The 26,968-nt window shown below is 42.1% G+C and overlaps 1 protein-coding gene across 1 annotated transcript in view; it reads right to left on the bottom strand.

Moving 5' to 3' along the window:
• DNM3 (dynamin 3) overlaps positions 1-26,417 on the bottom strand; it is a 146,442-nt gene extending 120,025 nt beyond the window's left edge. The window contains exons 1-11 of the mRNA XM_030455535.1: positions 26,238-26,417; positions 15,808-15,881; positions 11,500-11,649; positions 10,134-10,337; positions 9,488-9,586; positions 8,430-8,590; positions 5,786-5,928; positions 4,895-5,030; positions 4,389-4,456; positions 3,278-3,416; positions 1,565-1,651 (exon numbers count right to left, since the gene is read on the bottom strand). Coding sequence (XP_030311395.1) covers positions 1,565-1,651; positions 3,278-3,416; positions 4,389-4,456; positions 4,895-5,030; positions 5,786-5,928; positions 8,430-8,590; positions 9,488-9,586; positions 10,134-10,337; positions 11,500-11,649; positions 15,808-15,881; positions 26,238-26,383 — 1,407 coding nt within the window. The 5' untranslated portion in view covers positions 26,384-26,417. The remainder of the gene's footprint in view (positions 1-1,564; positions 1,652-3,277; positions 3,417-4,388; positions 4,457-4,894; positions 5,031-5,785; positions 5,929-8,429; positions 8,591-9,487; positions 9,587-10,133; positions 10,338-11,499; positions 11,650-15,807; positions 15,882-26,237) is intronic.
• Between the last annotated feature and the right edge of the window lie 551 nt (positions 26,418-26,968).

Raw genomic sequence — 26,968 nt, 5'->3', positions numbered from 1 at the left:
AGAAAATAAACAGTCCAGGGACAAGACAGCCATTCAAGGGCACACATCTGGTTTCAGAGATGGGGTAGTCACTGAAATAACAGAATGAATGCCTTGTGTACTTAGCACTTGCCAGTCCTTCCATAGCCCAGAGCTGGAATTTGATTTGAATTTGATAATCTAACTTGATAAGCAATGAATTGGATAAGAAACTAGAGAATACTCACTCCTATCCTTGAACAAGTCCTTCAGCATTCATAAGACTGCACTTTCCCCCCATGTTTTCAGACTTCCATGCATGAGCAGGGAACAAGGAAGAAACCCAAATGGTAGCACTTGATCTCTTCAAAGTGTACAGAGATCTGTACAGCTCAACTGTACAAATGTTTGTAACAAACCATCACTCCCAAACTCTGCACGAGTTGAAGATAATATCAGGTGCCCCACGCAGAGCTAAAGATAGCAGGGACTTGGGTCTAGCTCTTACCTCTGAAAATATCCCCACGAGTGTTTAGATTTATTAATGACAACTGCTAACAGCAAAACCAATTATGTGGATGTGCCAATAACCTGTTTGACCAATTCTTGGCATCTACAGAAAGTTGGTATTTTGTACTTCTTTTCTGGGGAATTGCCAAGTATGTGCAGAGGAAGAACAGAATAACAAGACTCAATAATTCTAAGTAACTTGTATCTTCTTCCAAATGTTTAAGTAACTGAGTGTGCTAACTAGAACTCCCTACAACTACAAGGCTAAAAGACATTTTAAAAATTATTTTTAAGATTATATTCACAGCACAGATTAAAGAAAAGAAAGCAGGACATGTTGTACTAGCTTGCAGAGAGACAGAACTAAAGAGCCAGGAGGCCAGAACAACTTAGGAGTTCTGCCTAGCCCTCCCTCCCCAAATTTTTCAGTTGTCACTGTCTGCACTCTCCAGACCATAATTCCTGTTCCCACTTCCAGTGGATTTTCTCACATGTAATCTAAGCTTTGAAGTTTCCTAGATTCAGAGTGCTCAGCTGGGTGATGAATAACCTAAACAAGTTACCCTGATGTTTTGTGCTTTTTTTTTTCCTTTTTTAATTTGGAGGAAAACTTGTCACTCCCACAAGCCTCCCAGTACAATTGCTTGCTGGCCTCACTCTAATTAGAATGTGGAATGAGTATGTAAAAAAAAAAAAGGAGAAACAAAAGGCCGGGTGTTTCTGTATGTATTTGTGTAATCATTAATTGATTTCCCACAAACATCTGTTGTGACCCAGCTATGAAGATGACACACTGTGGCACAGGAACAAAGCCAATGCTACTTCAAACCACCAATCCTAATCTTAAAGCCTCAGATTAGGTTTTCTCTAACACTTCTAGTGTCCTCTTAGCAAAACTCAATGGTAGATAAATAATTTCTCTCATTCTAAAATATGCAGCCTGATGGAAGGGGAAAAAAAGACCAATAAAAGAGATTAAAAAAAAAGAGGAAGAAAAATATTTCATTGTCTTACTGTGCCTTATTGTACTCTGTACATAAGAATTTTCCTCCCTCACACATTCCCCCAAGCTGCCAGATCTCCTGGTTTTTCTCACCTGATCCTTTGTCTTCTCTTCTCTTTCCCGAATGTGGTTGGCAACAATTCTTTCTGTTTCCTCACACAATCTTGGATAAGTTGCCAACTGAAAAGCAAAATTAACAGCAATTTACACCTGCAGGATGGTTTCAGTAGAATACAAACACAGAAGCTTCCATCTTTCCTGTCTGGAAGCAAGTGATGATTATAAATGCTTGGGCTAATAAACTACACTACAAGCACACCTTACAGCTATTAGTGATTATTTTCCAGAAAAACTGGGTGGACCTAAACCTTTGGCTTGGTTCTGGTGCTTTTACTCCTTTAAACATTGAGGAAAAGACACTTTGGTCATGTGGACCACAGTTTATTCACCTTGGGGTGAGGTTTCTCTATGCCCCTCTCCTATTTTATTGAGTGGCACCTGAAATAATTCCCAAGCTTCTTGTTTTCTGAAGGCTCCACCTTGTGGCAACATCTTTACATCTCAATAAAGATAATTTTAAAATGGAAACAGCAAAGCATAGCAGTAAATTTGGTCAACAGCACTGGGGAAAGAATCTGCACAATTAATCCAAGTGACATGTCTTCCAAACTTTGACACAAGTGAAAAAAACCTCAATGCTCCACTCAAAATACTGCAGTGAATCTGCTTCTCTCTGATCTTTGTCAAAAAGATTTTCATCCTTTCCTGTTTTAAGGTAGGCATCCTTTGGGAAAAAAAACAAAAAACCAAGACACAAAGGATGTGACAGGGTATTTCTCACCAACTTCAGCATACCTGTGCTTACATCCTGTACTACCAGGAAATCCTGCTCTGAGATGGTGGGAAAGGCTGAGGAACAGAAGGTGAGGCAGGAAAACTGAGGCCAGTCAGCTAAGAAGTCTACAACAGGCAATGGGGTTTTCTAAACTATCACAGAATAATGGGGGCAAAAAGAGAACTGGAAATCAGGAAGTGTTAAGTTGTCAGTGCTCCAGACAAGTGAGTCACAGTATTTACAGATGACAACTTTAATATCATGGTGAAAGGTGGGAGAGGAAAAAAGTTTCATCTCTGCTATGCATCCTCAGCCAGAGCTGAGGGGGTGTGATGGCTGAGGGTTCCTTCTAGGAGTACACAGCAACTTCAGGAAAACCATCCCCAAATGCTCATAGTAAGGTTAATTTTAGTTTTGATAAACATATTTCCTAATTTACTACAGTTGCAGGATCTTGAGGTAGAAGTTTAACTGATGCACACAATTTTTTTCCTTCCTTGGTAGGAGGAATACATATTCAGGTCTCTGAATACGTCTGAGGTCTTTGCTCTAGAAAATCTTCACTTTTTCCTCCTCTAATTAGCACTAGAAAAGTCTCAAGTAGAGTTTTTTTGCTGATATACACATCCATGGAACTGCTGCCTACATTCCATTTTCAGTACCAATGAAACCATTGTTTTAAAGAGGAAACTGGGGGCAGCCCTTGACTCAAGAAACTTCCATCAGAAGATGCATATGTGTGTATATATATATATATTAAAAACAAAGGAACCAAACAATGACCATTTCCAGCATTGCATTGTTTTGAGAGTTTTGCAGAAGTTGTAATTACCTGAGTCTTATTCCATACATCAAGTAACTACATCAGAAATATACTGTAAATATTAATACTGGAAAATGCAACCTGGGCTTTTTAAAACCTCCTATACCACTACATTTTACTTCCATTACCAGATCTATCTGCAAGTTACCTTTTTAGTGCACTTCTTTACAGTATTGATTAACTCCTGCATCACCAGATCCACGCTTTTTAAGCAAGGTCCTTTCAGCTTGACAATCTGTTTTTTAACAATGGCTTCAAATGCCATATCTGGAGTGAACAAACCTGTTCTGTGGACATAAAATAAGATGTAAGATAGTAATAAAAACCTCATGCAACAAAGAGTTTTCTACCAAATTCTTCATATCTTCCTTTTCAGAGGCTTACAAGTAATAACAACCCCTACACACAGACTTCAACAGAACCAAATTTGCTTCTTTCTTTAAAACCCAGTGTCAGCTCTAAGAATATAAAAGCAGAAAGATGCACCAGTGCTTGGAGATGGCTGTGAGAACCCTTAAGGACAACAAGCACTCTTAAACACCAAGAACATCAAAACTTGTAAGGAAAACTTTTGAAAGATATTATCTACTCACAAGTGTGTAGGAGGAAGGGAAAAAAACCCACCAACCAAACAAGAAAAAACTTAAAACCACAAGAGAACCCAAAGAATCTATTCTGTTATCAAATGAATTAAAACCAGGTAGGCATCTGATAAAATGTCCCTCCAAAATTCCAAAGCAAGATAGTTACATCATTAAAACAGAAAACAAAAACCCAACAAATACATCCTCTTCCCAAGCCTAATAATATACTGCAGAGATATCCACAGAGTGAAACCTCAGCTGATTTGTAAATCATTCATTCCAAGAACTGGTTGAGCATAAAGAAGAGTAAGATATGGCAAGGAGTCTGCTGCAACACAAGCTTTAAGGTTTTTTCTGTATCAAGACACAAGGTTTTCCCCTCTATGACTTAGGACTTTTCAGGAATACATGTTTACAGAACTGCAGACACTTAAAAAAAAAGTAAGTCATAGATTTTCCCTGCAAAAGAGATTTCCAGCATTTCCAGGTAAATTAAATGTCTTTGGGCAAACCAACTAAAAATAGCCACCTGAAAAACAGAAGTGGAAAAGAATGGAAGGAAAAAAGTCAGCTACTGGGAGCTGCAGGTTAGTGATGGAGTGTGGCAGCCAACACCAGTGTGTCTGCAGAGTGTCCCTCTCCTGTCACAGGGCTTAAAAACAGAGGAGCACTTGCCTGATGCCATGGATATTCTTGATGGCATAACTTATCTCTCTCCTGAGTTCTTTCTCATTGAATTCCATCTGGAGGAACAGAAGTATGAGACAATATTATATGGTTTAATGCACAGAATACAGGAAGCAGAAAACACAGAAAAAAGCTGTTTTCCATGACTCCAATTTTACTAAATACTGGCTACTTGAACACAAATTTACCACCTGTCATTTCTTGCCTGCACAATAGGACCAGAAGGAAGATGTGATTTGTAGAAAACAATAAAGAAGATGGAAAAGAGTAAGAATTGGGGCTACAATTCTATTTTAATTCCTTCACTTCTGAATTCTTGGCAGGTCTTTGTATCCAAAACTAGAAAGGAAGCCAAATGTCTCAAGTATAACTTCATGTCCCACCATTAAGAGCATGTTCTTTCTATCAGATCTTATCTTGGCTTGACTACTATCAGTATGGACATAAGAACAGATAAATAAAAGACAAAGCATAGCAGCAAGATGGGTAAATACCTTCACTAGTTCAAAAGGAAAACGCTCATGGAAAATACGATTGATTTTGGCACCTCCTGAAAGCTCTAGTGTATCAACCTGATCTCCTGATCCTTCAATCCTTTTTTCAAAGTCCACTGAAAACTGTTGAACCATCCTGTATTTCAAAGGGAGAAAAAAACAACCCAGACAGAAGCATTTAAGCATGCCAACTACCAACTCTGACTTCAGAACTGAGTGACTACTTGTCCCTATTAAAACATGTTTAGGAATTGACAAAAGTATTTATAATAATAATTCATTCAGCCCTGCTGCCAACACATCAAATCCATACCCTACACACACAAACTCCTTTCTTATAGACTACACCTCAGTATAGCTTCCTTTCTTCTCAAGTTTAGTATTATTTTCTAACATACAATTTACTAAATTTAAGTCAACTAAAAATACAGCTGGGTACCAGGTTACATTTGTGCTTTATCAATGATCACAACATTGTAAATCCTACCATTATTTATTAGATAATTTTTCTTTCAAATAGCTTTTTAGGATAAAGTAATAGGAGTATTTTTAATAGGATAAGCAAACAACACTCCTGATGTATAGGTTGTAATACTTAGTGTATTTAATACACTAAGTAGGTTGTACTTAGTGAAAAGCCCATCCATATTTAGATGCTGTTACAGAGACTGCAAAGCTCAGTGGGGACCATGACAATTGCAGAGTAATTAAAGTGTTCTGGAGTATGAAGCATAGAATTCTTTGGAGTCTGTATATTGTACCCCTAACTCTATCCTAGCCTTTAAGTTTACATCCTAATCTTCCAATTTAAATCCTTAAGAAATATAGAAAAACAAAAATCAACCCAAACATGTACAGAGTGGAAAAGCAGACAAAAAACTAGACACTCACTGCAAGAGGGCTTTTGTTTTTCTGGTTGGATCTTCTGGTCTGAAGTTTTTGTATACTTCTACTTCATGCTCTATAGAAAGCAGCTGGCTCTGGAGTTTGCTCCTAAAGGCAGGCAGGGTGTCCCGGATATGATTGGTAAGTTGCTAAAAAGCAAAGAAGAATCCTTTTATACTGCTTAAAGATGAAAGCAAGAGTCCTTCTGGCTGCCAAGCATTTCAGTAGCTTAACAGTGTAGTTTCTTTTCACCTGTGAACAGTAGAGTCTGTTAAAGAGCAATAGAGTATAGAGTATCACTTTTACATACACATTATAAGGAGGATTTTAAAATCCCTTTGTTCTCTGGCTCACCAAGCCATGTTCCTATATATTTGTTTAGTTCCACATCAGAAGTTACACACCTTCCATATGGAACTTAAAATGACCTCTCAACCCTCAGCAATGATGCCCCAACTCCTGATTTGCTGCTTTTCTTAAGGGTGTCTCCCAGTTGCCTACATGGTTGCCCAGACTCCATCACTTTACAGCCACAAGATGATGTGGTACACACCTCGAGTCCTGTGTCCAGTTCTGTGCCCCTCAGCTCAGGAAGCAGATTGAGGTGCTGGAGCAGGTCCAAAGGAGGCAACTGGGCTGGGGAAGAGACTCGAGCACAGATCCTATGAGGAGAGGCTGAGGGAGCTGCGGGTGTTGAGGCTGGAGAAGAGGAGGCTCAGGGGAGACCTCATCACTCTCTCCAACTCCCTGAAAGGAGGTTGGAGCCAGGGGGGGGTTGGGCTCTTTTCCCAGGCAACTCTCAGCAAGACAAGAGGGCACAAAGGGTCTCAAGTTGTGCCAGGGGAGGTTTAGGTTGGAGATGAGAAAGAATTTCTTTCTGGAGAGGGTGATCAGGCATTGGAATGGGCTGCCCAGGGAAGTAGTGGATTCTCCGTGTCTGGAGATCTTTCCAAAGAGCCTGGATGTGGCACTGAGTGCCATGGGCTGGGAACTGCAGCGGGAGTGGATCAAGGGTTGGACTTGATGAGCTCTGAGGTCCCTTCCAACCCACATGATTCTATGATTCTATGACAAGTAGAGATTCTGAGGATCCACAGTCCACTGAGAACAGAGAAAGGGAAGCACAGACATGCAGAGTACCTCCTGGGCACTCTCCCATGAGTGGGAAAAATCACCTCCACATGACTGCTACTCACTTGTACAAAGCATCCTAAAGGGAAGAGATTTTTGTCATACTACTGATCATTAAACACTTGATTTTTGCCTGAAAAATCTATCTTGAGTTCTACTCCTCCAGACTATCAGTTTTCATTTCTGAAAATACACCTAAAAATACTGGAAAATAAACTGAAGGAGAGTAGGAAAAGGCTTACCAAACTAGTGTTTAACTTATTTCACCTGTTTTAGCATAAATAGGTTTTATATACCTGTGTTTATACAGCACAACTGATGTTTTACCTGTGCCATAAATTTCTAATGCACTGCACCTGGTCCTTGATTTCAATCAAAGTTACACTGTGCTGCAAACCTTCTTCACAGCCCCAAGCAGACAAGCTATAAATTTGTCATATAACAAAATATGTAAACCCAAAATGCAAGTTACTCAGCTGACTGCAAGGCACAAAATGCAAAGCTGGTGTTTCCCTGGAGCACCACCTTGTGGTGCAGAGATACTGAAATAACACCTGAAACCACAAACACTGACAGGTCCCTAAACTTAAGGGACCATCTTAGGGATGGAACTGAAGTAGGTTTTCTCATATATAATACTCTTCACACAGAAATGGCAGCAGAAGACCAACAGGTCACACCCAGAGAGTAAATTTACAAAAAAGCTCACAAAAAGGTTAATGGCACATAGAGTAAAGCAAATCCTAAGGTATAAACAGCACATGGTTCAGTTGTAAAACTAAGATATGTGGAATGAACTTTAAATATATAAAAAGAGGCAAAACAGCCTAAACATAGACAAAACCTGAAGGATATAAACAAGTTCTTGCTTCCTGCTGAAGACTTTGTTCCGAAGCACAGACAGCATGGCCTTGGCATTCTTTCTGAGTGAGTCCAGAGCATGGCACAACCTGGCTGACAAGTTACAGCTGCAAAGTCACTGTACTAAGAAATTAAGCAGGCCAGACACTGGAGTCTTCTACCTCTTTCCTCCTGCTGTCCAAAATGGACAAACCAGTACACTGTTTCTATAAAAAACTGCAATAAAGTATAGATTTTTGAGGTTAAAGTACAGATGTGCAGTGAAGCCTCAGGATATATGATTGTTAAACTATTTTTTTTCCCCCAAACTTCAAATCTGAATATTAAAAATCCTCTTAAACTGGAAGAAATGGCATTATTAAGGACTAGGATGATATATTGCCAGGGAGACAAGTCTACACAAATCTCGTTGTTGTTGTTCAGTACTCAAGAAAATGGGGGAGTCCAGAACTGTCAGTGGAAAGCCAGAAACTACAACTCACAGGGAGTTTTCATGTGCTACATATAATATACAGCTTTTTTTATTACACTGTGAAATATAAAAAGGTTAAAAGCAGGAAAACACAAGTGAGGTTCCCCAACCAACATTTTATTAAGATTTTATATTGGTCCTCTCATTATAAAAGCTGCTTTTTACCACAAAGGCTTCAGTTTTTACCTGGTTTAGAACTTTCTGGAGATAGGGTGTTCCCATCCTGTCTGCCATGTGCCTGTATGCTGGGTGAGAAAGAAAGAATTTCCGTTCAGCCAGAAGAGCTGCCTTGATGTCCTTCTTCCCATCAATGTCCTTCTGGCTCCTGTTTACAACACCAATATAACCTAAAAAAAACAGAAAACCAATGCAGCTATTACCTGAATTACTGTATTCCTATGAAAATAGAACCAGGCTGCCTCAGTTCAAGGAAAACTTTCCAATTTAGGCACTTCAGGACTGTAGTAACCTTGACAGTGTCTAAATTGTTCTTCCTGTTTATGTATAACTGATACATTTCCTTTTAAATTACCAATTGAAATATAGAAATATCTGAAAGTGTTGGTGTAACCAAAAAAACCACTTCAAAAATAAACAAAGAAAACCCCAAAACAAAATCAACACACACAGACACACAGGTCTACACAGATAAATCATGATACTAGCAAAATAGAGGGAAAAATTATTCTTCTTTGCTGGACCTACATGATGCATAGGAGGAGATGGTGGTTTCATTACTAACTTGTAACTACAAACAAAATTCTTGATGAATTATCAGTGTGACTTAACTCATAATTAATATTCTTGATGAGTTAACAGTATGAGCAACAGTGGCAGCAGCTGTCAGAACAAGCACATGGAAAATTCCTGGAAGGGATCAAAACTTGGTTTACAGTGACACTACCAAAACTCCAGTGCTTGCTTCTGTCATCTGCAAAGAACTAAAGTTTGTTTTGTTACAAGCAACAGGAACCTGGCAGAGAAGACAAAAAATGGCTAAAAAACCTGTGCTGACATTTCTTGCTTCCTCTGGAATATGCAGAGTATTTTCCAGGTCCAGAAAAGAAATCAGTTTACGTGCCAGATATTTTTAGCACAGCCACTTTTTATCTTTTCTGAATAGATAACAATAAGTGCCAGGAACTCATCAAGTCCAGCATAACCTTTGGTTCACCTCCAGGACTCCCAAACACCACCCTTATCCAAACCACCTCCTGGATTGCACAGAATATGAATGTTCTCACCTCTACGGAGAGGCAGTAGTTTGTTTTCTAGAATTTCTCTTGCATCTGTTCCTTCATCCATCAGATCCAATTTTGTGATCACACCAATGGTTCTAAGGCCTGATTGGGGAGGAAGCAGGAGGAGGAAGAGAGTGAAAACCCACTTATATTCAGGAAAACAATTACATTTTACAATTATAAAACAACAGATGCACGATGTGCTCTGACCTTATATCCCACACCAGCTACACCTGCAAGTTATGGAATGACTGTAAAAGAAGGGAGATCATTGTCCGGGCTGAAATGTGTCCCCCAGATCTGCTTAGCAAGGCTCAGCATGCTTATGGTATGACTGCAGAAAATTTATGACCTAGAAATCCCATCAGCACCATGGTCCATTAACTAGGCACAAACCCCATTTCTAGATAGCCAGGGTCCCACTTGCTTATAAAAGGTCAGGGCTAAAGTTTAAAAATGCATTTGCAGCATCATTACCTGAATGACACTGAGCTAACAGTCCTTGTGATTTTAAAGCCTATATGAGAATATATACACACAGATCTACATTATAGATTATCAAGTCTATTTCACACAAGAGTTGCTCTAATACTTCCAGTTATGTCATCCCACTTGAGAACAAGCTGTGCTTACTTTCAAACACACTTACCTTGGGGGTCTACTTCCTTAGCTAACTTCAGTGCATCTGAGTTGGCCAGGTCAGTGTTGGCTGGAGTCACAGCCAGGATCAGGCAGTTTTCTCGAGCAATGAACTGCATGATCATCTCTCTGATCTGCTGCTCAATATCTGGAGGCTGATCCCCTACGGGCACTTTGGTGATTCCCGGCAGATCAATAAGAGTCAGGCTCAGCACTGCACACCAAACACAGGAGCACAAACTGGTCAGCACACCAGACATGTCTCAGGAGGTCTGCACAGTGTGGCTGCAGCCAGATTTTATCACAGAAACCCCCAAGTTTTACAGAGATCCTGTCAGTGGTTGTTATTGAGGGGCTTGGGGGGAATTTGAGGTTGGTTTGAGGTTTTTACATCGTTTTGTTTCGGTTTTCTCTGTAACTTGTTAAGAGAAAGTCCAGACAGCTCACATCCCTAGGTTGTCCCTTGTTTCACTATCCCAGGAAGTCACTAGGTTCCTCAGGCAGGATTTGCCCTTAGTGAAGCTGTGCTGGCTGTCTTGGATCACCCTCCTCTCTTCTATGTGCCTTATCAGTCCTTTTAGGAGGACTTGCTCTTTGATCTTCCCAGGCACAGAGGTGAGGCTGTAGTGAAATGAGGCAACCAGGTGCCACTAATTGCCAGGTAGTGGGTGTGAGCTTCCTTTTATTGGCCTCCTGGTCCTGCTCACGTGCAGTGGGGGCCCACCCTAATCAGGCACAGGTGGGCTTGACACAAGCTCACGCCACTACCTGGGAATTAGTGGCACCTGGTTGCCTCATTTCACTACATGAGGCTGGCAAGTTGGTAGTTCCCAGGGTGCCCCTTCCTACCCTATTTTAAAATGGGTGTAACATATCCCTTCTTCCAGTCACCAGGGATTCACCTGACTTCAGCAGGACTTCTCAAATACCATGGAGAGAGAGTGGCTTGGCAACTACATCTGCCAGTTCTCTCAAGGACCCACAGACTGGAGTATGTTCAGGGTTCCTCAGGTGGTCACAAACCTGATCTTCTCATTCTGTGGCAATGGGTACATACTGGGGGAGAGGCTGCTTTCATCCTGATGCAGAGTGACAAGATTTTTAAATCATGAGAATATTAAACAGGACAGAGAGTCTGAGTTCTGCCCAGCTCTAGTGCCAACAACTCCCCACCATAGAGTGGTTATGAAACACATTAAAAATTGAGGATTCTGACAGATACAGGTCCACTTCTGGTTAAAGTCAGTCTCACAAATTTTTATATCCCAAAGGACTTCTGATCAAGCTATACAAACACATACAAAAGAAGCTGACTAGACAGGCAGAGTCACATAATGCTACATGACAGAAATATAAAGTAGAATGACTTTACCTACCATGTGGAGAATATATCCTTAAATTAATAGGAATTGAAGAAATGCCTTTGTTCACTCCTGTTATTCTATCTGTTTCTACTTCAATTTCCTGACGAACTTCATCAAAATCAGTAAATTTCCTCCCTTTGCAGTGTAGAAATTCAGCATACTCTGTGAAAAACAGCACACAGCATATAGTACTTCACACACTTACAGACCTGGACACCCACTTTCAAGCCCCCAGTATTCTTCAGATGTGCCTGCCCAAAGCACATCACTGAGAGAATATTATATATGAGCACGTGCCATAGATATGATTGTATAGATGAAAACCAGCCTACAGCAAGAAAGGGTTAAAAAGCCAACTTGACTGGGTATGATTTACTGCTTTTAGCTTCAGCATGTCACCTCTGGAACAACCTGAAAGATTCAGATACTGTTTACACTCCTGGAATAAGGAGCCCCCAGCCCCTTGCTGCCAGCCCTGCTGAGGTTACTCCAGTCTCTGTTCCCAGCACAGACACAAAGACAGCAGAAAGGAAGATTTGCAGCTTCTGCAACTGCTTCAATTCAGGTTTCAGACTAGCAGTGTTATCCACATGTATCAACCCTATTCAGGTGAAGGGTTTTTCACTGTCTCAGGATGGTATGCACCTCTCAGATCTTTAGGGGACTCTGCAGCATCCCTGTTTGTCACCTGGATGAACAGCTGACAGAGTGGGAGCCATAAAACAGCAGCCACTCTCTTCCTCTCCTCCCTGCTAAGTGCCCAGTCCCTCCCCTTTAGAACTGTGCCACCTTTCTAGGAAAAATTTCTTTACTGGAAGAGTGGTGAAGCATTGGGATGGGCTGCCTAGGGAGGTGGTGGAGCCACCATCCCTGGAGGTGTTCAATAAGGGTTTGGATGTGGCACTGCAGGAGATGTTTTAATGGGAGCTGGATTACAGTTGGACCCAATGACCTTGAAGGTCTTTTCCAACCTTACTGATTCCATGATAATGTACCTCCAGCAGAATTCAATTATCTTGCTTCAAGACTACCAAACACTAATGTGGTCTGAAAGTCCTTGCCCCAGGTCAGCTCTGTGCCAACACACACATCCTGAGACACACTGGGAAAACCCCTCTAAAAGCACAACTCCAGGAATATGGGATACATTCCTCCTTCTGAGAAGGAATCATGAGTAAGGAAGTGAGAGAGCAGCACTCTGCACTCCTTGGTAAATGCTGAAATATTACAACAGTTTAGCACTAGAAACAAAGGCTGCCCAGTGAGAAAAAATGAGTTCCCTGTGTCCTAGGCAGCAGCAGTCAAACACTGGAGGAGCCAGCATGCCTTTTGCCTGAATTTAGACATCAGACTGACAAATAACTGTCCTTCCACTCAGCTTGTCCCCCAGGAAGAGAGCAGGTGGAACTCCTCCCCCTCCATCCTCTAAATGGCTCAGCTGATTTAACCCAGCTGCCTTGGAAAACCTGGAGCTGCCCATCAGCCAACCTCCCCCACCTGTGTCCACACCTCTGCCTTCCAACAACTCACTGAACTGCAGCTCCCCAGATTTTCTCCCAAACTGTTTTCTACTCTGAGCTCCAACAAAGATCAGCAACAAGTTGTCTCCTTCAACCTGACACTGGACTTGCTGTGGACCTGCCCAGGGTCCAGTGATAAGAGAGCAAAATGTCAAGCTGCACTTGGACTGCTGAGCATGCCTGGCAGCAGAAGGGAATTTTTTATTTTTTTCAGTTGTGACTTCATGGTGGGAAACAAAGCTGCTTTACCAGAATTCAGGTCTATTTATTACAGAGCAAGGACTGCATGTTTATTTGGTTTATTTCTCTCTTCCAGCAAGACATCATATATGTTATTTTTCTTCAGCAGAATGGGATCAAATGAACTAAATAGATGAGATAAGTAAATTGAAAAATTGTGACCCCACCTCCAGGACTGGCAATGGACTGCTTTGGGATAAGTAATGAGTATCAGCCTCTCATTGCAAGAAAAATGCAACCATGAAGACTCAAAAGCTTTACAAGATGGAGTTGTGGTTTGCTTTTCCTATCCTCTAGCCAGTACAGTAATTTGTTGGATATGAGCCAGATTTTCAATGTCATTTGAAATGCAGCTGGGCAGTCCCAAAAGAGACTCAAAATAGGATAGTCAAGAACAGGCAGAGTCCTTCATTGTAAATTATTTTTAACATCCATATTTCAACATCCTTAGCTACTAAGTACTTGTCACATTATCAGGTTCAAAGGAAAAAATAGTCATGACTACAAAGGACTAACTTTTCAGTTTCAATATTTCGCTTTTTGTTTGCCTCAAAGATTTTAGCAGAGTACAGTATTTGCATAGCTGTAAAGTGCAAATGGCACAAAGCCACCTAGGAATTGTACTGTTCCCACCAAAAGATGTTAGTGACTGAAGGAGATCACAGGATACTGCAAAATAACTCTGTACTTATTACATGGAATTTTTATAAAAATAGGAAGTAAACAATACTTTAAAAAATAATAATAAAAATACTCCACATCTCGTGACAAAAATTTCCTAGTATTGAATTGTTTCATGTTACTACTTGCATATTCACAGCAGTAACAGCTCTTTATGTGTCAGATCTTTCAGATGTTGAAGGACTCACAACCAAATCCTGCTGCACCCTTCCATGCCATTTCCAACCCTCCCAACAAGTGGACAAATTTTCCTCTTACTTGGGTGTGCACAAACACCTCAGCTCCCAAACTTGATCCCTTACTGCAATGACTCGGTTAAATGAAGCTTTAAACTCCTCTGTCAATCAAACTGATATCCCAGAAAGATTTCAGCCAGTTTCAAAATGCTGCTAAAATACCCTGCAGTCATCACAGAATGCCTGCCTAGAAAGTGCCCCCTCCCCAGGAACAGGATAACATTAATAAAAGTTCTTTTAAAAAGAGTCAAGAAAGATGCTGGGATTAGAGAAAAGTTTAGAATTCCACAGCAGCAAGAACATGATACAGTCCTCTCATTACTTTCTAGAATATTTTAGATAATTATGGACTTGATAAAAATCAGTCCAGCATCTGCTTCCTGTAAAAGAACACTGTGCTTCTCTAACAAGTTTTCTTTTTCCTTTTTTCTTTAATTAGTTAAGAAAGGTAATGGTGGCTTAAAAGATAAAGTTAGCTGGAATTTCACCACCAGAAACAACAGTGGAACAAAGTTTAAAGAAAGTAACAAAATAATTAAAGCTTGCATTTTAAAAGTCTTGGCATCTCATCCCAAACAAGAAACACACAACGTTTCCCAAAGGGAGAAGTAGGACCTGACAACCAGGAAACATGAAATTGTGCTGAAGCTCAATTCTCCATAAGTTTTCAAGTTTTTGTTGTGTTCCTGAAGTTAAAATAAAGAGCTACTTCACAAGTTACCTATACAAAAACCTAGAGGCCTAACTGAAAGTATGAATGCACTTGAAAAGCAGTCATTTAGAAAAAAAAGAGAGCCTAAGCACACCTTCAAAAGGGCCTTCAAGGAAAAAATGCACACAAAACCTGAATTGTACAAGTTCTACAAGCAGCTGGTTTCTTCCCTGATTTTATCACATTGCATAATTTAAAGAGCACTTCTTATTTTTAGGTGTTGTTTTGGATGTGATTTCATTTGTTTACTATTTTAAGCAGAAGGCAATAATAAAGCAGTGATTTGGTTGCTTTCATTGTTTAGAAGCAACAACAAAACCACCCAAATCTGAATGATGGAAAACCACAGCTGCTTTGAGGCATGCTGGGGAACTGAGGTACCTAAGAGCAGATAAAATGGCCCTTGGAAGAATGCAGAGTGGTGAATTCTGATGAAAGATCTCAGCAGTGTATACACACACTGTATTTTTGGTTTTGACCAGACAAATATGCAGAAACCTCCTTCACCCCCAGTCTACCTTCTGCTCTACTTGGTGCAGTGAGCCCAACCAAAAAAGACAAGTCATGAAAACAAGCTGTGTGGAATTAAATCTGTGTGCACTGGAGCAAGAGTTAAAGGCAGAAGCACAAGAATTATGATGTGTTAACTAATACAACCCTAAAGCTCATCAAAATTATTAAATCCAAGCTAATTTGTAAAACACTTTGTATGTAGTAATGTTTCTCCACTGCTTCAAGTTTGATCTTGGATTAAATTTACTATGTGCTCTATGATTTAGATGTTAGTGTTTTCCTAGACAGGCCAATGAGATTAGCTAGACCAGACAGTCCAGTTGCACCTTTCTTCACAATGTTTTGGGTTTTTTTTCCCTCCTGCTGAAGTACATGAGCACTTTGTCCAGGCAGTGAGCCAAAAAGAGAAAGAAGTTACCTGTTTTGGCAGTGATGAGTTGCAAGACCAATGGTCGTCTTGTTACAATTCCAGAACCTCGTGGCAGAAAATCCCTAAGAAATAATAAAATGAAAAAAATAGTCACAACCCAGAAAGCCACAACCCAGTTCCACAAGATATTGTACTAATGTGAAATTTCCTTTATACCTGAAAGTGGAAATAAAAGTGGAAATCTGGTGGGGACCAATGTCCAAACATTAGTATAAAGTAGGGCTGTTAATTCTAGTTTGAAAGTGCAGATCATAGAAAAATATTTCATTTTGCCAAACACCATTGATAATGTTCCTTATAAACATTTTTCCACTAACCCAGAGTTGGTCACAAGAGCCTAACCTGCCCTCAGGTGCAGCAAAGCCATGTTCAGCTCATGTGAACACCAGTGCTGGGTAGCATTCCACCCAGGCCTTTATTCCCCAGGACTGCAATGCAGCTTGGATTGCAATAGGAAGCAATTATGCCCCCAAGTGAAGAGTTTTCCTGGGCCTTTTTCCAACACAGTGTTTATTGTTTTCTACAACTCCAGCCTGGCACACTTGTAGCACTTGTGGCTTGTCCTGGCTGCTGAATGGCCGGATCTGGTGTCAAAGAGCACCCTGTTTGTTGCCCCCTGAACACCTACACAGGCCTCAGCAGCCAAGCAGCTCCCAGCACCCAGTACAAAACTCCTACAAAAGGCTTTTCCTTTTTCTTGCATTTATCAGGTTTGCTCAAAGCAAAGTGTTATCACCAAAGAACAAAACACAGAAAAGAATGACCCAGTGTAAACCCAGACAGGAATATTTTCTAATATTTTATTTCTTCTTTTTCCTCACGGTCACTTTTTAAAGCCCAGAAGCCAAAGGCAGTGAATTTATAACTGAAGAATTCTTAATGCTAAAAAGAGGCATCTGAAGACCTATTTGGGCCTAATTGGGTTCTGTCTCACCTGCTCTTGTTCCTGTGCTCACCAGCACAGCAGAGGCCCCAGCAATAGATCCTTCCTGCACTTCAGTTTGTTACAAAGCCAGGGATATCCAAGCAGAGAGAAGCATATTTTGCATTTAAACAGAGGCCTTCCTAACTATTAAATCTGTAATACCCAGTGAAGTGCTTTCTCAGAGGAGCTGTGTCATCACTGACACTTGACATCATTACATTTATTCTTCCTTAGGGGCTTTGGAAGCACAATTCCTCAGCCATCAAAATGACAGCACCAAGATAACTTCATGGCCCATTTTCCAGAAGTCTCAAGAGCTTTAAGGCATTACCTCTGTTGTGCTTTCAGGTTCCCAACCACATACCTTTTGGTTTGGGTTTTTTTTCCAGTAATACAGTAGCATACATCACTTTCTGTATCACACAGATACTTGGCTAAATATACTTCTCCTTATTAACTTGAAGAGGCCAAATCTTACTAACTGGATCTCTTACCTTCTTTCATTATTTATAAAGAGTAAATGTTGTTTTGTTTTGGCACAATGTCTGTAAACCATGAGAGTCTCCCACAGCTTTGTTCAATGACTGCAAAATCTCAGTCTGAAGAGATTCTCACATGAAGATGTACAAAATAATCTTCTTTACTGAAGACCAATGATAGGTATCTTAACTAGACCTGCTAGACAAGCCAAATGCTTTAAGAGGCTGTGGATATTCAGTGATCTCAGATATATTAGTTCCTAAAGCTCAATACTGGTCTTTCCAGGGTTTGTAAACCACCCAGCATAGATCTTATCATGACACTCTGGTGCTTACCTCAGGTTCTATAATTAAATTTGGTCTTAGTTTGAAGTAATCATTCTTTCAAGGTAAATCTTCCTTCAGTTGAGAGAGCATTTTAATTAATCTGCTGAATGAAAACACAATCAATACTCAGGAACAGTAACTACAAACTGCAGCCCATGCATTTTGGGCATGTCTTTAGGGGTAAGAAGCTGAGCATGCAGACATCCTAGGAGTGTTAACTCTCCTCCTTCAAGGCAGAGTGGATAAATTTGTTGTGTTTGAGAAGCTTTTTTCCAAGTCCGTGGGGTCCTTCATCAGGGTTGCTGAAACTACTGGAAGTGAACAGCCAATGGAGGGGCACCTCAATTTTCCTATCACTCACTTTCAAGTTGAATCAAGAATAATAATAATTTAAAAATCCTGAAACTCTTACACACTACAACCTAGCAGCCTAAAATGTCTCTTTGGGTCTCCCCTTGCCCATTAATTTACAGAATTGAGATAAATTATACAAAAATTCTGAAGAAAATGGTACAAAAAGTCCACCCAAGTGGAGCTAACTATGGGAATATGGTAAGTGTTGAGCCTAAAGGGGGGATATAAAGCACTTTTTGAAAGTCCCTGACAGAACTTTAAATAAGACAGCAAGGGATTTCAGTGACACTGGCTGGGCACCTCCATAACAACCAAGTTTAGCAGCAATGCTTAGGCACCACTAAACCAAAAAAGCAAAGATTTCCTTTTCATGCAGAAGACTGAAGACAGAGCAGGCTTAAAAACCAGCAGCATTAAACTTCTCTCATATCTGGAAGATGCTGTCTTGAAGCAGCAGCAGCATTTGTGCTCAACAAGCAGCCAGAAATTATTACATCTTCCCCATTAAAGTAAACATTAGAGAGCTATGAGAAAATCAGTGCCAGAAATTACCCTGGTCCCAGTCTTCTATTAAACATCACTTGGACCAACAGGATCTCCAAAGTAGGAGCCATTTGAGCAGAAGTCTCAGAAGACACAGACAGACCACTATTAGTACCCCAAATCTGATGCCATATTTTGACAGCAGTCACAGCACCTCAACATGGCATTTCTGCACAAAAAGGATAAGCATGTTCATTGAAGAGAAGAAAATGCGTTTCATAGCATTTAAAAAACATCTTCCCCATAGGGAAAAGTTTTAAAGTCTCAATAATGCTCATGGGACTGCAAACTTGCCATATACAGCTCTGAAACCTGCCAGACAAAGCCAGAGATGTGGTAAGATGAAGAGTGCTCTGTGTGCAGTGATTATGCTCGGGCTGGAGGCTTGCTGTATTAACAGATCAGGAAGCTGCCAATGTGCAGTCTCGTCAGCAAGCCCCTGTATGCATGATGCATCTGTCCTCTCTGGCAGGCATCCAAAACTTTGCTGCATCATCCTAATTCCATTTGTGAAAATGCCCTTTTTTCTCTTTTAAGATTTTACCAAAGCTTCCGCTATTTCCTGCCCAGTGGTGCCCTCCATCAATTCCCAGGAGGAGTGGGAGGGGAAGAAAGCACAGAACACAAAGTCAAACCCCAGCTCTCAGAATTTTTTGTGTCAAAAAGGATAAAGCAGACTTTGCAGGACAACAGTATTCTCCCTAATCAGATATGTTCACTCTTAGGAGAGGACTAATTTGCATAGGATGTTGGTGCAGAAAAGCCCATCCATTCTCAGGATGAATACTAATGCAGCAAGATTTTGTACCTCAATACAAGAAATGAACAACAAAAATTCTTCACTCACTTTAAATTGTTGTCAGTGCAGTGCTTGTTGGTTTTTTTAAGTCACTTTCAGCTGCCAAATACTTTTAACAATGTTTCTTTAGAAAGGATTTCACCAATATAATCAGATATAAACAGAAAAATAATCTGACTGCAAGTATCAGAAAGAAAACAACACATCTCCAACACGACAAGCACATGAAGCTAAATATTGCTGTAATTCCTTGCACTTAGCAGATAATTGATGTCTGGATACTCTGTCATGACAAAAACTTTAGAGACTGCAAATTTGCATGCTGGCATCACAAACCCAAACAAAATAAGCTCCTGCCCTTCCTCCCAAATCAGTCCTGAGCTCAGATCCATCAACACACACATTTGGAACAGTCAGAGCTCACAGTCAGCTGTGCCACAGCCTGGTCAAGGCCAGAAGGCTTTGCCTCTTCACATGTACTGTGAAATATATGTACCTTTTGTGATGGACAAGGTGTCAAACTGTCAGCTTACCTTTCTGGGCACAATAAAAGCATCAAAATAGCATTTCAGACTATTTTGCAGGGATGAAATGTAACTGGATTCAATTCTACTCCCTCTAGAATGTATACACACACTGGAAATTGAAGCATAATGACAGCCTGAATTTACAGACAGAATTTATTATATATATTTATACGTACTTATATTATATAAGTATAGACAGAATTTATAGACAGCTACATTAGGAAAGGGGAAAGGAAGATGTTTCCAAAACAACTCATCCAAGCCTTTCAAACAACTTCTCTCTTTTAGCCATTTGATTTTTTTTGACCTGTTATCCTGCAGTTATCCTGCAGTGAGCCTGTAGCACATGCAAGTGATTATATTGGCCATGACAATAAAGTCCCTTTAGCTAAATACTGAAATCTAATATCAGCCATGATCTCCTGTCTCTCCACTCACCAGAAACTTATTACCACAAGAACTTTTTATGCTAAAGCCTGACCAACACAGTGTTTATGTCACAGGACCCAGACTCCTTCCTGAGGCTCTCCAGCCTGCTTCCTAGATCTGAGGGACATTGGGGATCTTCTGACAACATTTGTTTCCCTTCTAAACAAAGAGGTGGGGACACAAGGGCACACCACTGCCTCTGATGGATGATGTTAACATTTCTTCAGCAGCTTCCAGTGTAACTGCTGAACAGAACTGGAACATTGCCCATGTCATGTCTTACACAGTTCCTGTGCTTGCTGCACAGAGCCCTGACTATTCCCTGCAGGTGAGTTACACATCAGCTGCCTCAGAGCATCCTCTGTAATGATGAACCCCCAGATACATCTGTATATACTTGTAGGTACCTGCACTGTACATAGCAAACAGCTTACTGAGTGTTTAAGATTAACCTAGCTTTGGTTCTGGCACCTCTGAGTGTCACAGCAAACAAGAAATCTCCTCTATACCTAAGGAATGAAATAATGGGGATTTTGCACAGGAACTAGGATGCAGAAAAAAACATGTTAAGGATTGAATTAAAAAGCATTACTTCTACCTAAAAATTACAAAACCTGTCGTTATCACCAGACACCTCAGATGAAAACCTCTCTTATCTATAGCTATAGTCTCCTTTGCATCCCTAGGCTATCACAGGCAACAGTACTTGGCAGCAGATCAAAGCCCAGTGTGCAGTTAAATGGGATTTTGCTCCTCTCCAGTTCAATAATGCTGCCTTGTTCATCTCGGTGCAACTTGCTGAAGAAAAAGATGCAAGGTCACAGTTAAATAATGCTTATTTCCTGTTCTCAGCATATTTACACTACAGGCTTTCCACTGCAGACACACAGCATTAAAAGGATTCCCAGTAACCCCTTACAGCCCAGCACAGCACACACAGGGAGTTCACAGGCTTCTGTTTACAAGACAATCTGATTTTGAAAAGCAGTTTAAGAAAAAAAAACTATTAAAAAATGGCTTCTGGCCCCCTGTGCCTGCAATCCAGGCAGATACTGTTTAAGAAAGTCATGAATACTTAAAAGAATATAGTGAGTTTGCTCACTGATCAGCTGATGGGGAGCAAATGACAAGCAGGATCTTTCTCAACCACTAACCTGTAAGGGTACAAACTAAACACCAGAAAGAGGGGAAGAAGAAATGCTGCTACATCCCAGCTATTCCTTATTGAGTTTTGGTACCATACAGACATCATCAAGACAATTTCAGAGGAAAACTTTTACTTTACATGGGAAGGAAGAAAAAAAAATTAAATCCCCATATTTGTTGTACATCTGTTTTTAACTATACGTGTGCTTTACTTTGCATATATCAACTCTCAAGACTTGCTATAAAAATGAATTTAAAATCCACACTGGAGTTACATTTCAGGGTCAGGCTAAGCCACCTACAGCCCATTTAAATGGCCAAGTTTGTTCTGCAACCTCTCCATGAAGAAATGTATTTGGGGAAGAAACCTAAATGAGCCACTGTCTCATTTGCTGCTTTTATTATTTAATGGAGTAATCAGAAATAATTCTTGCTTTCAGCACACAGTATTTGATAACTAGACTAATACACTCCATAGAGCTGCACAATGAGTTAATTAGTCAGGAAAAGGAGTGGCTGATTCCCATTTCCAGAAGATCCTTAAGATTAAAAAAAGACTACAGAGCAGCACATTTCAGTTTGGAGCTGCTTAGCTTTTTCACACCTGCTTTACAAAAAAAGGGAGAACTGCAAAAACTGTCCAAAAGTTTCTGTCAATGTGTAGTACCTAAAGGGATAAAATATCTGCACCCATTTTAACCATGCCACCCCAGGAACCGTGCAACCTCAGCATCTGTCTGCTTTCTTTGGAGAAATTCTGTGCTTCAACAAACAGATTTCAAGTCCTTTCCCTTCCCCTAATGACTCAACACTGTCTTTTCACAACCTCCATCTCAAGGAAAAAGAACGAGCTGGGTACACCAGGAATGATAATTTAAAAAACAAACACAAATAAAACCAAATTCAGTAGGTGTGCCATAATAACTATCCAGTAATAAATAATAACCAAATAATAAATAACAATAAATAGCTACACAAAATTCAGTGGCTGTAAGGTTATCAAAAGCATCTCAAAAAGCTGTAAAGCTGTGCTGCAAAACCAGACCTCAGGCTCTTAAAACTACAGTGTTTGTTTTATTATGACTGACAGACTTACCAACAAGAGATCACATCTCTTATAAAACAATTATCTGGCCACACACAGTTCATATTATATTAAGCAGGAGGAAGTATAAAGAGCTTTCAGCTTTGCAATCTAATTATTAATTTCTTGCTATTTGTAAGACTAAAATCCAGATTTGAATCAGAACCTAAGAGGCCCTGATACAGTAGCTTGCCAGCTGTGCCTTTAGTTATCTTAAAAGCCCATTTGGATATATGAAATAACAGAAAGTGTATTCTCTCCAGTTCCTAGGTAATTCTTCCTGCCATTAGTTCTCTTGTAAGTACCTCTACTGTTACCAAAAGCAAGATATTTAAAAATCACAAGATGTAAGCTCATCTGGAGCAATAGAGCAATACCAGGTGAAGTGCCTGTATCCCACTGGCAATCTGTTGGTATTAGATCTTTGATTCCCCTTGGAGCTTTTGAATCTCTCTCCTGCCAACCTCTGCAAAGATTGCACAAGATCCTTTGCTAGAAACACTGGCTCAGTATGTAAAGGGCCCATTTACTCCCCTGACAAAGAGAAGCAAGAACATTTGCTCTCCAGACAATACCATTTTCTCAAACAAATGCTGTAAGCTTCAGTTAGGAGCACATGAAGACCTAACCCATGAATGCTGCCCTCAAGTGCTCTCTAGAATCCCCCTTCCCAGAATTCTGAGAGGAAATCCTTCAAAGTCCTTGCCTACCAAAAGAAGTAGTCTCCTTACACACAGTGGAGCACTAAGTGAAGAGCGAACTCTCCAAATGCCTTAGGAGATGCAATCAGTGACAATAATGGCTCCACTGGGAGCTTTGCCACCACCCCGGTCCAGTCTTGTTCCAAGCTGCCCTAGAGTTACACCACCAGTTCTTGCTATCACACCAATCCTGGAGCAGGCAAACAAGCTGAATTCATCCTCATGCAACACCAGCACTGATGCAGATCAAAGATGCCATCTCATTCAAACATATTCACTGACTGGGGCTCATAATTCAGGATGCTCCATGCACCTAACCAAGGCTTGCTGCTACCCTGGGGCCAGTGAGGGATGGGAATCACTCAGCAGCTTCAGAAAAAACAGGACTTGGATCCCACTTCCAGAACCATATGGCAGCCAGCAGAACTATGCCAGAGCCAGATCCCTCACAGTCCTTCCAAAAAATATATGGCAATGCATAAAGTAGATGGGGGGTAAAAAGCTTTCTGGGCTGTTAGGCTTCATAAAGAAGCTCCAACTTTGATGTCACCTGCAAGCTAGAAAATAACTTTGCTCTGTTTAAGGGTGTGTGGGAGGGAAGTGATCCTTGCACAACCATAGACCACATGAAGGACTGAAACATGCACAATGCTCTTGGGGCTACAGGCAGCAGAGAATAACAATCTAATCCCAGGGTGAAGAAGAAACTGACTGCTCTCACCAGGACCCCACTAGTAAATATTCAGGTTACCAACCGACAGCATTTTTATAGCAGCCCTGCCCTCCACATGAAGGCCAGCATGCCTTCCTCTCACCAATTGCAACTGTTCCTGAAGAGAGGAGATCTTGGATGTCTCTCTGAAGGCTAAGACTTCAAGATCTACTAAAGATAATAGTTCATGTAGTAAAGAAATAAAAACAAACTCCAAATAAACCAAGCACAAAACAAAGCAAGCAAAAAAAAAAAAAAAAAACACCTCAAAACTATAAAACTATGAGAATGCTCAAAATTCAGACCTGTGCTAGGACTATTTTTTTACATGAATTTCCAAGCTATTACTGAGAAATTAATGTTCATTCTGTAGTTAGTCACACATCAAGCAATGTACCAATTACAAAAAGCAATGAGCATGACACATCTCTGGGACAAGACACACGACCTCTCTAAGCCATATTAAGACAGATGGGGATGTAAGAACCTTCTTGTTTGCAGAGATCAGCTTCATTATCCCATAAAAAAAGGAATGTCCTGTGGCTTGCTAAAAAGAGCCATAGACGATTTTGCCTGTTGATCCAACATGCAAAACTGCTCTTCCAATCTCATGGATACTTCTTAATCTGGTGCTGAGGGTTCACAATCAAGTTCTCACAGCTCAGCAAGTGCACATCTGCTGACCACACGCACAGCCTCAGTCTGGAGGAAAGGCATGAGTAAAACAGAGCTCCGAGTCTCATGGAGTATGTGTGAAGTAAGGCCCTTTAATGTCACATTTGCAAGGCTCCAAGCTTGCAAGTAAGGAGGCACTACAGAGCAGCTGATACTACATCTCAAGAAGTTACTGCATCTAACAATGATGTTGAACTCCCAGAACCAGCTGAAAGAACCCAAGCTCCAGATCCTGTGTGACAAAGCCACCCTGGTGCTTCACAGTGGTGTCTAAGTTCTTCTCTGAACAGACTCTCTCACAGTGTCCCACAGGCTGCATGGTGAACAACTACATGGGTAAAAGAAATAATAATTTACCATACAGTTCCTCCTAGAAATATCACATTCAGCCTCTCCTCCAAACGGCCCAGGTGAACACAAACTGCTCATTTGTCACCTTTTGTTCCAGCCAGGCTCATCCAGGCTGCACTCAAAGGAACAGCTCCACCCGAACAGCAGATCAGACCAAGTAGATCACTCTAGCTGGGATAACAAGCACCTGGGAGCAGTAACCTCTTCCATCAGCACAGCAGGATCCAGGGAAAGACATCAGCCCACAGCCCACCACACTCTGCCCCAATCCCAGGTGGCTGCCACCCCAGACAAAGCTTTGCCACAGGGGCCAAAATATCCTGGCTGGCAGGAAAGATGAAGCCTTTACTCCTCAGCACGCAAGCTTTGTGGTCACACAGATGAAGAAGTTACAAAAAAACTTTTTTTTTCAAGACTTGGTTCAAGCAAACGGTAAGAATTTGATGGCCAACAATGATTTCCCAGGCTCTTCCTTGTGCTTTCTAAACTTGAAAAGTACTGGCAGTACTGTTCCTATCAGGAGTTAGCTACAGTCTTCAAGTAGAAGGGGAAGAACCCGACATTTAACACAGTAAATTCTGAAGTGGAGATAAGGAACAACTGCACAGTCATTTCACACTGGGCATCAAGTGCAGTCTGCCACCCAGCCACGTCTGGGAGAGACACATATATCAATATTTACCATTAACGAAGCCCGAGAGCTTCCCAAGCACCGATTTAAACCAGCCCCTCAGATCCTATATGCAGGATGACAACATCACCTCCCTCCCAGAGCCCACAAGCGATCAGCAGCCAGGAACGCAGCACGAACTGAAGGGAACCGCACACAACTCCACCTTTACCTCAGAGCTCTCCTGAGGCACGGGCTGGACCTCCAAAGCACCCCCAGAACCACGACGCTTCCCCCCCTCTTTCCGCAGTTTGTAAGAGATGCTACAACCCCCCCTACACACATCAGGGCAGCACGAAGCCTAAACGATGGGATGAGAACCAGAAACCGACCAGAACCAGAACCCTCCACCGGAATTACAATTTGGGGCTTTTCTTTTTTTCTCCTCAGACAGCGCTTAACCCCGCACGCACCCGGCACACGAACGAGCTCACACCGGAGCAGCAGCAGCAGCGGCGGCGGCTTCCCCGCAAGGACACGGCCAGAAGGAGGGAGGGCACGGGGGACCCGCACAGAACCTCCCGGCTCAGGAAGGACCCGGGACCCCCCCGCTCCCCCCTCATCCCCGCTGGCAGCCGGGGCCCCCCCAGACGGCACGGGGGCGCGCGCAGCGACCGTTGGAAAGGGAGGGAACGACCGTTGGGCACGCGACCCCACGAGCGGGAAAGGCGCGAGAGGTGCCGGGGGACGCCTCACCTGGAGACGCAGTTCTCCAACACGGAGCTCTTGCCGGCGCTCTGCCCGCCCACCACCGCAATCTGCGGCAGGTCGAGGAGGCAGCTCTGGCCCAACGCCGCGAAGGCGTCCTGCAGCCGGTTGACCAGCGGGATGAGCCCCTCCATCCCCGCCGCTCTCTCCTGTCCCGTCCCCTCCTCAGCCTCCGCTCCTCACCCTCCTGCTGCCGCTGACAGGTAACGGCGGCGCACTGCGCACGCGCACCACCCCGCGAGATGGGGGCGGGGCCTGAACCTAAAGACCACGCCCCCAACCCCAGCGCTGCGGGTTCCGCTCCCTCCCCGTGTGGGTCTCGGTACCGAACCCCTCAGTGCTGCGGTTCTGCTTCCTCCCCCTGCGCGTCTCGGTACCGAACCCTTTAGCGCTGCGGGTTCCGCTACCACCCCGTGCGGGGCTCGGTACCGGCAGCCCAGACTGAGCCCGTGGTACCGTGATCCCCTCTCTGCGGTAGCATTGAGCCCTCTGGTGACCCGCCCCAGCCCGCAGCTTGCAGGGAGCATCCGCAGGGTCATCCCGGCCGCTCCGGAGCTGCCCCAGTGCCCAAGCTCGGGGTTGGAGTGGGTGGGTGAGTGGGTCCCCGGGCCCCGTGGGTTTGTCACCCTGAGAGGGGCAGGGTGCCCCCAGCATCCCCCAGGACAAGGCCCTGCAGAGCTCTGCCATCCTCCAGCATTCTGGGATGGAATTGGGGACCA

The sequence above is a fragment of the Calypte anna genome, chromosome 8 (assembly GCF_003957555.1).
Source record: "Calypte anna isolate BGI_N300 chromosome 8, bCalAnn1_v1.p, whole genome shotgun sequence".
NCBI classification, from domain to species: domain Eukaryota; kingdom Metazoa; phylum Chordata; class Aves; order Apodiformes; family Trochilidae; genus Calypte; species Calypte anna.
Note: the sequence above shows the minus strand (reverse complement) of the source record. Positions and strands in the feature narration are given on the sequence as shown.